The 13,285-nt window shown below is 61.3% G+C and overlaps 1 protein-coding gene across 1 annotated transcript in view; it reads left to right on the forward strand.

The window, feature by feature from the left end:
* The window catches only part of LOC112125047 (FH1/FH2 domain-containing protein 1-like), a 59,744-nt gene that overhangs the window by 35,928 nt on the left and 10,531 nt on the right, over positions 1 to 13,285 (forward strand). The window contains exons 6-14 of the mRNA XM_029912021.1: positions 434 to 528; positions 2,753 to 2,864; positions 5,006 to 5,100; positions 5,370 to 5,513; positions 6,312 to 6,541; positions 7,020 to 7,127; positions 8,299 to 8,322; positions 10,741 to 10,794; positions 13,131 to 13,261. Coding sequence (XP_029767881.1) covers positions 434 to 528; positions 2,753 to 2,864; positions 5,006 to 5,100; positions 5,370 to 5,513; positions 6,312 to 6,541; positions 7,020 to 7,127; positions 8,299 to 8,322; positions 10,741 to 10,794; positions 13,131 to 13,261 — 993 coding nt within the window. The remainder of the gene's footprint in view (positions 1 to 433; positions 529 to 2,752; positions 2,865 to 5,005; positions 5,101 to 5,369; positions 5,514 to 6,311; positions 6,542 to 7,019; positions 7,128 to 8,298; positions 8,323 to 10,740; positions 10,795 to 13,130; positions 13,262 to 13,285) is intronic.

The raw sequence follows: 13,285 nt of genomic DNA on the forward strand, positions 1-13,285 counted from the left end.
CTGAGATGACAGAATTAGGAACCAAGGGTCTTTTATACAATTTCATGTCCTCTTTGACAAGTTGGGAGTTCCTCGGGGAATAAAAGGTCATTAGGATGACTTTGAAGGAGGTCCATCACCGGTACTTAGCTATACAAATTAACATAAGGCCATTTGCTTGTTCCTCCACCATTCACAGTACATTTCAAAGAGAGATGAATACGAGATATCCCATATTTACAATTCATTTAAATACTAGGATCTTCTTTTGACATCTGAATTATCAGAATACAGCACAGACAGGGACTGTCGATTATGTTGTGGACCCTGTTCATACATATGTAAATACACAAAAACACAATCATGATCTCCCCATGTGTCTTTTGAGGGTTATTTATTCTGCAGGATGTTTAACCCTTTCTAGCCATGCGTCACACTGCTCTTTCCCTCCCAGCGCTGAGCCAGATCATGCTGTTCGTGGACGGGATGTTGGGCGTGATTGCGCACAACGAGACCGTGCAGTGGCTCTACACGCTCTGCGGGAGCATGGTGAGTGAAACGGAGAGCACGCCCTGCCGCACCCCTTTGCACCGGGCCATTGCTGCCTGCTCCCGGCCTCCACTCCCTGCTGCTTTATTGCAGCTGGGATTTGTCAAGGGCAGGGCTTTCCGTGCACTGGCATTGCACTTTCCACGAGGAGCGTGCTAGGGGGTGAGGCTGCTGAGTGCTCTGAATCCTCGCTCACCCCCAGTGCCAGGCCTGGGCCTCGCTCCCCGTCCAGCTGGGCTCTGCACATGCTCGCTGAGGGCAGGTTAAGCAATGCTCTGCTCCGAGCCATGTTTGGGGGCTTATTATCTAGATACCTGTAGGGCTCAGACCTCACGCTGTGGCGGCTGCGCACACGTATTCCAGAGCAGTCCTCCTCTGAGCGCTGGTCCCTAGGTGTGTTCCACACATGCGCCATGCACCCGAGTCCGGCATTTCTTCAAAGCGGTGTCCATAGACTCGCCTCTTGCTCCCGACCGATGGTACCAGAGGCCAGTTCCTTCTTACCGCCGCAGGGCCTGAGTCCCGGGATTCAAGAACTGCCCTCGCTCCTTCTCCATCAGCGACGAGCATCACTGGTGCCGGTGCTGTCTGGGTGAGGCACGTCTCTCTGCCAAGTGCAGGGTGTGTAAATCCTTCCTGCCCAGAACTGGAGCTCCGACTGAAAAAGGGCCTGATGGAGGAGGCTATGCCCAGGCCCAGGAGACCTTGTCGGCACCACCTCGTCTATGTAAAGACCGTCTGGCTGCGTCAGACAAGCCGGGCCCTTCAGGCATTTCTGCTGGAACTCCTTTGATTCCGGGTCCTGCGGTGACCTTTGTGACATCGGAGGATCTCTTCCTCCCCTACCTGCAGTCCCCACTCCTGACCCAAAGCAGGAAAGATTCGACTAGACTCTGCTACCTGGCTAAATGGTGGCAGTTTTTGGCCTGGACGCGTCCCCACCAGCATGCGCTTGATACTGTGGACGTGCCACTTATTCATGGCAGAAAGGTGGTGGGGACAAGCCATATCCTCACAAGGGTTTCTAAGTCAGTTTCAGGAGGCATCTTAGAATGCTACAAAACAGCAAAGCTTCCCCGTCGTGGGCGTATCACAGCTCGCGCCGTGTGGGCACCAGCTGCCTCCCCGGCATCCTTCTCGGACATCTGCAGGGCGGCGACGTGGAGTTCCCTCTGTGCTTTCACAGCGCACTGTGCTCAAATGGTCAGCAAGAGCGGAGGCCGCCACAGGGACGGCAGCACCTCTGCTGCCAGCTTCCTCGCACCCTCCTCCGGCCTGAGCCCTGCTTGTGCAATACACCTAAGGGCCAGCCCTCGAAGGAGTGGTGGTGGTTACTCACTGTAACTGGCGCTTCTTTGAGAAGTGTGGTCCCTATCTGTATTCCACCAGCCCACTCCGTCCCCTCTGCTTCGCATCCGGCCGGAGCAGCATCGACCTGCCCTGCCTCTTATACCCTCGGTCGGGAGCGCGAGGAGAATTACTGCACATGTGGGGGTCGACGGCCATGGCTTTGAAGACATTCCGGACTCGGGTGCGTGGCACTCGCGTACCCACGTGTAGGATACTGTCTCGAAGAACTTCCATTACCCCACTCGGTGCGTTTGAACAGCATGCCCAGGAGGGCTCGCTGGCACTCGGTCGTTTCCTACCTACCTGAAGGGATCTGGTAAAGGGGGTCCCTTTAGGGGCCTTTCTCATTGAACCAGAAGCTGTAGAGATGCCCCCATGTCCTGCTGCGAGTGGAGTTTGACACTGCAGGGACAGAATGTGCCCAACCGCAGGCCAAGGGGGGCTGTGAACAAGGCTGGCCTCTCTCAGGGCACTTGGCAGAGCTGCCTGGTAGGTTTCAGAGTGGTGGTAGCCGTGTTAGTCTGTATCAGCAAAAACAACGAGGAGTCCTTGTGGCACCTTAGAGACTAACAGATGACAGAGACACAGCAAGGACTAGAAGTGCTAGCTCCGTCTGGGGGCTGCCTCTGCTCCGGCCGGCACCAGCCCTCGGAGTTTGTTCTCTGTGCGGCACAGCTTGCTGGCTGAAGTGTGGCCCTGATCCTGACCAGCAGCGGCCTGTCTGGCACCCAGAGCATTGTGTGCTGGGACCTGACCTCTCCCCTCTGCACTGAGGATCCGGGCAGCTGCTGTTGGCTCTGCTTTCTGTGAATCGAGTGCGGAACAGTGAGCTCCTCACACGCCAGCCCTCTAATACGCCCCTCTGCCTCCCCAGTACCGCCTGGTGGTGAAAATGGCGCTGAAACTGCTGCTGGTGTTTGTGGAGTACACGGAGTCCAATGCCCAGCTCCTCATCCAGGCTGTCAACACGGTGGAGCAGGCTAGAGGTGAGCGCGGCAACCCCCCGGTGCCTGGGGGAAGCCGCCTGGCAGGCTGTGAGCTGCAGTGTGCAAACACCCGGGATTGAAATAGGGGTGCCCTGACTGGATCCCCTCAGGGAGTCGTCGTCCCCCCCCCGTCACAGTAACAGCGCACACTCACGTCAGAGAGACTCAGGCGCACTCAGGCCCTGCACGCTGCCCGGGCCAGCACTGGAGGGCAGGCCGGGGGCACGGGGCGTTGCTGGTAACCAAACCCTCATGCTCCTGGGGCAGGGATTTGGGTGCATGCGATTCAGAAGGCTCGGCTATAAACGTCCCATCGGGCTGCCCACTGGCTGAGCCGGTAGAGGAGCACGGCGCCCCCAGGAGGCCCAGCGGCTGCGTGGCGTTGTGATGTTCTGGAAGCTCAGCAGCAGCTCTGTGCTTCAGATGGGAACTTGCTGCCCTCCCACCGTTCCCTCCCCAGCCTCTGCCCGCTCTGCCGCCCTGTCTCGGTGTGCTCTCTGCCCAGAGCCGGCCCTTGGGGCAGCAGTCCTCTCTCCTGGCAGCCCCCGCTGCCCGGCCTGCGAGCGAGCTCCCCATCCAGCCTGAGCCTTGGCGTGCCGGGGGGCTGGGTTGTTCTTTTAGAAGATAGCTGCTGCAAGACGGGAAACCTGCCACCATAACTCTGCAGCCTCCTGCCTGCGTGCCATGAGAGCCGTGTCTGTTCCCGGGGCACACCACCTCCGCAGCAACGCGCACCCATGCTGCTGCAGCAGCTGGCCCCGGCCCTAGCGAGCCGGGCCCAGGCTCTGGGTAGGACTGTGAGCCCCAAGGAGAGCGGGATGGTCCTGTGGGCTGCCCAGCCGCATCCTGCAGAGGGGGACTAGCCAGGGATGCCCCAGGCTAGGGGCAGGGTCTCAGGCTGGAAAGGAAGCTGCCAGTGCTCTGTGGGGTTTACAGGAGACCCACTGTACTGGGAGGAAGAGGGGGTGCCGGTCTCTCTGGGCCCTGCGTGCGCCCGGTGCTCTGTCTCGGAGAGCAGCTGGGCAGTGCTGGCCTGCATGTGGTGCTACAGCGACCTCTGCTGGCAGGTCAGGGTGTTGAAGTGTCTGTCCCAGGGGTGACTGTGCCCTGTGATCAGGGCAGGGTGGGAGCCGCCACACTGCACCGCCAGGCTCCAGTTACCTGGTCCGCACTGGTGCCGCACTCACCTGTGTGGCTCTGGGACTTCTGGGGTACGTCCCAGGCTGCTTTGCACTGCAGTGAGTGAGATGTTCCTTCCCAGGGAATTGTGGGGAACGTGTCTGTCCGGGCCACGCGGGGGGAATTGTGGGAAAGGTGGAGGACTGTCAGCAGTCGCGTGGCTTAGCCTGGGTCCTCTCTGTGAAGTGGGCCTGTGACCAGCCCCAGCGAAGTCAGAATTTGAGCTCTAGCTACAGCCAGGGGTTAAAGCAGCAGCACACTGGAGTGAGAGGAGGATGGGAGGGGGCGACACCCTGGTCAGAGCCCGGGTTAACTCTGCCGTGAAGACAGAGGAGGCGGGGAATAAAGCTTGTGTAGGGATCCTCCTTCTGCATGTGGTATCTCCATGGTGCAGGCTGTGCTGGGCCTCTGGTAACCTATGGCGCTCGGACGCCTCGGTCACACCGGGGCCGTGCATGTCCTGAGGGGGGCAGATGGGGTGCAGGGCCATCCCAGAGAACACCTCGGTCTGAACTGGCTGGCAGAGAGCCAGGTTCCAGCCTGGTGCGGCATGCTGCAGGGGCTGGCAGCTCCGGAATTCCCACATTCGTCGTCTCCCCAGCACTTGGTGCGCTGGCTGGACCAGTGGGCCCGGCTACTGTCCTCACATGGTAGTAAGCCCCACTCGGAGACTCTCGGTGGATCTGTTAACACAGGATCCCCTTTCGGAGCTACCACCTCCCTGGGCGCAAGCAGGCTGCAGCTCTGAGTCCTGGGTCTCAGGTGCAAAGCTCTCCACGGGACGCACAGTGTAACGAGCTGGTGGGGGCTCTGCCCCCTGACGCTTCCTCGGGGGGGAGGGATGGGGGAGGGAGTCCGGAAGTGGGCCGATCTGCCTGGCTGATGGGGGGGCACCAATCACGAGGAGGAAACCTGCCCTGCTCAGGGACCCTGTTTGCCAGGCTTGTGGTGCTGTTTCCTAGGTGCGTATCCATGGTCCAACCTGGTTGCAATCTTAGAGGAGCGCAATGGGGCTGACACGGAGCTGCTGGTGTTTGCGATGACACTTATCAACAAGGTCAGTACCGCGAGGCAGAGCGGCCGCAGCCCGGCACATCCTGCCGACCCCCTGGCTGCTCAGAGGGCAAAGAACAAGCAGCTGGTGGCTGTGGTTTGGAGCATGTTTCGTGCATTCCTGGGAGTGGCTCCCATGTTGCTCCTTCCTCCCACCCCTGCCCTTCACCTGTGCAGTCCTGCTCTGGGGCCTGGGCTGGGAGGTGTGGGCAAGAGGCCTGCTAGCCCCTGGGCCGCGGGCTGGCCTGACTGCATCCCCTTGGTGTTGCTCAGACGCTGGCAGCCCTCCCGGACCAGGACTCGTTCTACGATGTGACAGACTGCCTGGAGCAGCAGGGGATGGAGTGCATTGTGCAGCGCCACATGCACAACAAAGGCCTGGATCCTGACGTGAAGCAGCAGTTTGCAATCTATGAAGTGAGTGCATTTCCTCTCTCCATGGGCCGCAGCCCCCTGCCCCTCCATCTCCCCTGCCCTCGGGTGCAGGCCAGAGGCTTGGAAGGACTCACACACACACCCCTTACGCAGGGGGTTCTGGGATTGCCCTGGCCACACCTACGGGAGCATCCTGCCTGCAGGGAGGTGCCCTGGAGGTTGGACAGGAAGGTGAGGACCTGCCAGGTACTGACAGATGCTCCATCCTCCGTGTGGCTGGGCAGGTCACTGGGCTGTTGGGACAGGCCTAGCGCTGCCGACCCCCAGCATGTCCAAGGCTCCAAGCGCTTAGGCTCCTGAATGACCTGGTGGAAATCTCACTGCTTCCCGGTGAGCCTGGGGTCGCTGCCCCACACAGCAATGTTGTATCTCCCCCACAGCCAGGCATGATCCCAGCTCCCCTCCCCAGCCCGCAGAGGGGATGGAGAAGGTCTCTGGCTCGCAGAGGGGTTGTGCTGAGGCTGCAGTAGCTGCACTCTCCCCTGTTGTCACACTCAGCATCCCGTGGCTAGACGTTAGTTGCTCCCAAGTGAGGCCGATGGGTGCTGGGGGCGTTCACGCCTCTTGGAGCCGTTGGTTTAGGCTGTCAGCAGGCTCAGGCAGAGGAGAGCGTCAACGCCGTGGGGACGGAATAGGTCAGGTGAGCAGAGGCAGGCAGGCAACAGCTGAGCGCGGTGGGCATAGGAGCCCCATGACAGCACGGGGTAACAGGGCCCTACAGCAGCTGGGAGGCAGCCCAGCGTATCCTGGCACGCTCTGCCCGTGTGCTGCTCTCCGCAGAGCTCGCTCAGACATGAAGACGGAGTGGAAGAGCTGCCGCCGGGGGTGCGCAAGGAGCGGCGGAAAACAGACGAGAACCGGCGCGGCCGGCGCTCCCTGGGTGGCAACGTAGATGCTGGAGCCGGTGCAAGCTCCCCAAGCCCAGCTGTGGAGGACAACAAGCTGCCTGAGCCCTCCAGCCCCCCGAGGGAACCCACTGCCGAGACGGAGACGGAGAGCAGCCCAGCTCCGTGAGTACTGGGCGTTGGGCAGGGATAGGCAGGCTGGCCAGTAGCTGTGTGCGGTGTGCAGGAACAGAGCTGGGTTCTGGGTGTTTGGGGCAGGACTGTTCAAAGGGTTTGGGTGGTACTGCAGAGGCTGGGGCAGACCTGAGGCGGTGGGCTGGGCATGCCCAGCCAGGGATCTGCATGTGACGAGCTGTGATCTGCTCCATCTCCCACTCCTCAGGGCTGGCTTAGCCACGCTGAACCTGCAGGGCTCCTGTCCGGGCGCTTGGCCTGGGTGGGCACCCTGAATGAAGTGTCTGCGGCCAGGCCCCGAGTCTCCGTGTGCGCCCCCTGCAGGTGAATGATGGGGTGCTGTGTGTGATCCATTGAAACGTAACAGCAAGAGCCCCTCTCGGTGCATGCTGGGCCCTGCTGGCCGCACGACTGCAAAGAGGGGCTGGCTCGTGGGGCGTAGGCTGAGTCTGCGCTGCTGCCGTTTCAGGCCCTGCTTCGAGAGTGTTTACAACAGCACATCCAACGTGCGGCTCTCTGCGCCGGCCTCCCCGGAGGAGAGGGAGCACCCCAGCCTGGGGGAGAGGAGCGTTTTCAAGTGAGTTGCCTCAGCTTGCCAGGAACTGAGGAGTGTGTGCTGGCCCTGCTGGGGCACGGCGCAAGACAGGCCTGGGGAGGCTCTGGGCAGGACACTGAGGGAGCGTGAGTCGGGGGTGCGGGGGCACTGCGAGGCCAGAGGGACTGCGAGGCAGAGACACCTCTCCCTCCCCTCCCCACTCCCTGTCCCGTCCCCTCTCAGCAGAGATACCCCAGAGTGCATCTATACAGCAAAATAAATAAATAAATAAACCACCTGAGAGCCCAGGTCAAGTAACTCAGGCTGGCGCTGTGGGGCTGAAAACAGCAGTGTGGATGTTCCCGCCCGGGCTCTGAGACCCTCCCCCCCTCAGACTTGGTGCCAGGGGTTTCCTTTGCAGTGTAGACGTCCCCACACTGACCTGAGCTGGGGCCTGTCCGTGGTCTCAGGCGCTCTGGGTGTGTTTCCGGCAGTGGGTCGGTGGCGCTGTTTAGCCCCAGGGCCCTTCCTGTGGGGGACCAGGGGGAGCCCATCGACAGCCCATCCTCCTGGGCCCCCGGCCTGCGCAAGAAGGGCTGTGTGCGACAGGGAAGGCCGGTTGTGGATCCGGAATGGTTCCTAGGGCTCGGGAGCCAGCCCCCCTGTGGAGGAGCAGGGTTCCTTGGGAGCTCCAGGTGATGATGGGAAGGGAGCTGTGTGGAGGGAAGCTGTCCTGGTGTGCAGGAGGGGTGTGTAGCGGATGGGCCGGCAGGAGGGGGCAGCACTGCGTGAGAGGGACCCAGCCTACACAGTCCACACTCGCGGGGCGCTCTGGAGTCAGCATGCTGATGTACCCCGTGGAGACAGCACACTGGGGTGGGGGGTTCCCAGCTGTTGGCCTCTGGGCCCTGCTCAGCTGGGTGGAGGTGTCTAGTGGGTGATCAGTACCCTCCCAAAGGGGGAAAAGGGGAAGGCCCTCCAGCATGCAGCCAGCGTGCTCCCCCCGCAGAGTGGGGTCTCTGCGAATACCGGGATCCCAGCCAGCGCCATGGGAATGGCCTGCCCACTCCTCTGCTGGCGGTGCCCCCTCGGACTCAGCTCAGGCAGGCTGTCCCCAAGTGGATGGGTGGCATCTCTAGCTCCAGCTCTCACACTCTCTGCTCCTTCTCTCGGCACTGATTCTCCTCTGCCTCAACTTTCTTTCCTTTTTCAGACTTCACCAAACTGCCCCTGTTTGGTAAGTGACACGGAGGCTGCGTGCGTGTGCATGTGACCCTTCCCGGCATGCTCCTCCCACGTGCTGTGGCTAGTTTCCTCTCCCTGCCTGCGGCTGCTCTGTCCAGGCCACCTCTCCCTGCGCTCCATTAGGCTGGAGCGTGGGCGCTGCACTGGGGTTTGCTTGCATGAGGCTGCATCTGCTGCTTCCAGGCCTGGGTCTCCTCTGAGTGCTGGCCACACGATTCTGTCCCCATTACATGCTTCGCGTTGCCGGGCAGCACTTCCCGAAACTCCTTCGCTGGGCTGGGAGCTACGTTCCACTCAGCAATCAAGGTCCCATCTTTCCTGATCACTGACCACTGAGCCAGCCACACGAGGCTTTCTCCTAGGCTGGGGCCAGAGACCTCCTCTTGGCACTGAGCTTGTCCAGCCACCTCCACGACGACGCAGGAAACCCCCTGCTTGTCTCTGCAGCACTTCCCCCCCCTGCCCCTGTCCTCTCTCTGCAACCTTGAGGGCCAGCAGAGCACCATGCAGCCTGCCCCACTTCCCCTCGCCAGCATGTTGGTTCTGAGTCAGCCATAACCCCAGACATGGTGCGCAGAGCACGCAGCGAGCGACCGGCTAGCCCGCTGCTGGGGCGTGCGGAGCGGCCTGGTGCAGGCCCGTGAGGCCTGAGCCGCTGCACTCTGACTGCTGGGCTGGCAGTGCCATCCTCGGGGTTGGGGTCTCTGTGTGAGTCCCTCGTGCTGTTCATTTGGGCTGGCCCCTTGTTCTGTGCCTGGATGGAGGGGAGCGGGGAGCTGCCTGGTTATGGCTGGGTGCCCTTGGGGGTTCCAGCATTGGGTTCAGCAGCTGGGCCTGCCCCAGGGCGTCACTAGAACCCGTGTTCCGGAGGCTGCTGTGCGTGGCTGGAGGCCGGCTGTGTTAACTGACAGCTCATGTGCTGTGGGCGCCGAACTGGGTGTGAAAATGGCTGCCCTCCAAAATGGCTGCCGGGACGCCCTCTGTAGGCATGGTGGGTGTGGGAAGGGTGGCAGCCCCCCACCCCTCCACGAGCCCTCGCGAAGGACTGGCCCGTGTGTGGAACCCCATTCCTTGCCCCAGGGACCTTCGCCACGGCTGCTCCTGTAACGGTCGGGGGGGCACCTCTGCTGAGGGAGGGGACGACCGGACTGATGGTGGCACCTGTTGAGTGACCAGAGTGCGCTATGCCCAGGGGGCTGTCGGCTGGCCTGGGGGGCAGGAGGAGCACACACGGGGTGCTGAGCCCCTCGTCTCTGAGTGCAAGTGCCAGTTTGTCCCATAGTTAGTGGAACTTCGATTGGCTGGGGCTGCTGCATGGCAGGGATTTTCCCAGTCTGGTGCGCAACGGGCGCTCTCAGCAGAGGTGGGCCCAATGCAGCGGCCGGGAGGTGTCCCTGGGCTGGACAAGAGGCTCAGAGCGGCACGGGGGAGCTCCGATTGTGGTGGCAGATGTAGGATATGTCGACACTGCGAGTTAGCCCAGGGTCAGTAGAACACGACGTAGCAGAGCTGGGGTTTGCTAACTTCGGGCTTCAGCGTCTACACTCATGTGTAACCCCAGGTTAGGAGAGGTTGGGTCCCAAGCCGGGGCTCCAGCGTCTTGACTGCATTATGCAGGCCCGTGTCCAACCACCCGTATCACAGGCTTCCCAGCATGTGACTGCTCTAGCCCTTTGCGGGGAAGACGTGACCGTCCACCAAACGTGACTGCCAAGCAGACAAGGAAAGTCGGGCCGTGGGATATTTTTGGCTGATGCCCAGAGCACGAGTCCAGTGGGGCTGCGTCTACCCTGCAAAGCAATAGGGGTCGGGCCCCGGGTCCTGGCTTGGACTCTGCCCCCTTATGGGACCTGGGCTTGCTCGGTTTGTGTGTAGGTGGAAGGCGATTTCAGCTGGAGGCTGAGTTCAAACCCTGGGCTTGCCTTGCAGTGTAGACATCCCCTTAGGGTGCGTCCACACTGGAGCTGGGGGTGTGATTCCCTGGTCCCCGTGCTAGCTCTGATCACGCTAGCCTGATCAAATAGTGTCGCTGGGAGGGGCTGTCTGCCCCCAGTACAGTGCCAGCCCAGATACTCCGCACGTACCTCTCACGCTGCTCCTAGCGCACTAGCTCGGTCAGAACTGGTGCTGTATGTTGCCCTGAGGTGGAGCGGACGCCTGCAGCCCAGATGTGCCCTTAGGTGGATTGGCCTGGAGAGCGCTGGGGAGAGCAGGGGCTGGCAGCACAGGGGGCAGTGCCATTCGCTCTGGGGCGTGCTGTGCCGTTTGTGCTCAGGCTGGAACCCATGGGGCTGCCCTGATGCAGGGCGCCGGCCGAGTGGAGCTGAGAGGCGGCTGCCGTGTGGAAAGCATGCGGAAAGCATGGGCCGCGCCGCGCCGGGCAGCGGTGCTAACTGCTCTTTTCTCTCAGGCGAGAGGAGAGCCCCCCTTTGCGTGGGGACAAGCCCGTTCTGAGGAAGTTTGAGTAAGTACAGATGTGGGCGCATCTTCAGATGTGCCCTGGGTCCCGCTGGAGCCAGGCCTGGGCGCCCCCGGAACAGAGCAGGGCTCAGGTGTTGTTCTCTAGAGTAAATGTCACATGGTCATGGGAGCTGGGGGCTGATTGTCTCCCACACATCTGCCTCCCCAAGGCGTGTGTGGCTGCACTTCCCTCTGCCGAGCTGGGGGACAGCGCCCGTCCGAGCCTGGCTTGGGTGGAGCGGTGCCAGGGCAGAGAGATTGGGCTGTGGAAAGAGGGGAGATTGGTTTCCTTGACTCCCTCCAGCGTGCTTTGTGGGTAACTCAGCCCCCACAGCGAGCGATAGACACACATTGGTCCCAGCCCTAGCAGGACCCTCCAGCCCTGCCTAGCTCCTTAGAGCGCTCTAGCTTGGGAAGCCGCGAGCTTCAAGCCCGTGTGCTGGAAGATTTTTAGTGTTTCAACCTTTCCGGGTGTCTGGGCTCCCTGGGCAGTGCCAGAAGCCAGTGGCTTTTGGAGCTAGAACCCTACAGAGTTCAATAGGGGCCCAGGCCCAAGTCTGCGAGAGCCTCTGCCGGGGAAGGTGTTTGCCTGGCGGGACTCCGGAGCTTTGGGGCGCCTATGTCTGTAGGGGACGAGCCGCACCGCAAGGGCTGACGTACAGCGCTGTGAATAGATTGTACCCTTAGCATTGCCTTTGAGGATCGAATCAGGCAGCGCTCGTGGCGTGTTCAGAAACAGACCTGAATAGTAGGGAGAGCTGGCGCGGGCGTCCAGGCCAGCCGGGCACAGGCTCTGCGGCGGGGCCCCTGGATCCTTCAGTGCGGCTGTGCTACCAGCTGCAGCATTGCGGTGGGTCCCTTTCCGTGGCAGACGTCAGAGTGTCGTGAATTACATCGGACGGGGTCGGTTGGTCAGACAGGATGAGATTGCTCATTTTGCCTGGCCACCCCGTTTTCCATTCCGAGTGTGCTGCAGAGGTTTGCCCGAACAGCATAGGACCCAGACGTTGTCAGGGAGGCTGGAGACGATGGTTGCTGGCGCTTTTGGCACCAGCGAGTCAGTTTGGGACTGAGAGATGCACACATTAGCTGGGTATCTCTTGCTAATACGATCAGCAGTGAAGTAGTTAACTCTGAGCCCTAATGATGACGGTTTAATTGTTAGCTCTGCAGTGAGGGGAAGGGGTGTCTTCCCAGGCTGAGCGGCTGTTTCAGGCTCAAGGCAGACTGGGGAGACAGCAATGGAGCTGCACCCGTTTCCCAGATCTCAGGGTGACATCACGGCTACTAGTGCTGGGGGCAGCTTCTTCCTCTAAATAAAAGCTGGGTTCCTGGAGCGTAATTTTGCGGCGAGCGGCACATTTCGCAGCGAGTTCTGAGGCTGCAGGATCCCCCAGGCCCTATGGGAACTGGCTCCCTTGTTTTCAGTTAGCCTGTGCCCTGGGTTTTGTTACATTCCTAGCTACCCCCAAGGCTGAGATTTAAAGCAAGCCCATGTAATGTCCAGGAAGCCCCGGAAACCTGAGAGGAGCCATTTTTGACATCTTTGAACTTCCCCCCCGTTGAACATTTTCCTGGGGAACTTCCCCAGCCTGCCCGGAGAAGGGGGGGCTGTCGATCCAGGACACCAGGCGAAGGGAGAGTCCCTGCTCTGTTAAACTACCTTCAATGCACTCGGCCACCCTAACTCTGGAGCCCTTCCCGTCTCCCCACTGGCCTCTCGCATGCCTGCTTTCCCCACAGCCAGAATGCGTCCGCCTCTGGGCTGTGGGCGGCAGCTGCCAGCAGCACATAGCAGCCTGGCACAGTGCTGAACATGAGGGTGGGGAGCGAAAGCAGCAGGATCTTAGCTGGGAACTGCAGTGTGACCCCGGCCCCGGGGACCACTCGAATCCCTAGGCAGGAAGACTGCACCATGCGTGTTGGCAGCTTTCGGGGGGGCTGCCCATCGCGTAATGGGGCCGGGAGTGTCAGAGGGGGCAGTGAGGTGATTTACAGGGTGTGTCAGAGCTGAGCGGATGCCTGGGTTTTCTCTGCCCCAGTGTGGGAAGGAGGAGCTGGGGACACCATGCGCAGGTGCCCGGATGTCTGGCCAGGCCGTCCCGGTGGTGGGAGGGGAAGGCTGATGGACCTGGGTGGCTGTAGGCGGGTGCTGGCCTGACACACATATGGCTCCGCGTACCGTGTGGTGGAGTGTGTGCTCTGACCCAAGAGGCGGAGGGTGTCAGGCATGCCAGCAGTGCTGTCCCGGGACACGGCTGCCTCTGCTAGACACGTGCACCGTGGCCCTGTGCCCTGCCTGCATGCGGCTGGTCGCAGACATTCAACTCCCTTTTGCAGAGCTCGCTTCTTGGAAAACCTGGCTTCATCCCAAAAGGAGAAGCTGTCTGCGATGTCCAAGGGGCGGCTTGACATCCTCGCTGAAGCCATTCCAGGGGGCGGCCAGCTCAGCCCAGAGCCACCCCCAGCAGGTACGCAGGTCCCGTGTGCCCAGT

Source organism: Terrapene carolina, unplaced genomic scaffold (assembly GCF_002925995.2).
Source record: "Terrapene carolina triunguis isolate 2854851 unplaced genomic scaffold, T_m_triunguis-2.0 Scaffold165, whole genome shotgun sequence".
Lineage (NCBI taxonomy): Eukaryota > Metazoa > Chordata > Testudines > Emydidae > Terrapene > Terrapene triunguis.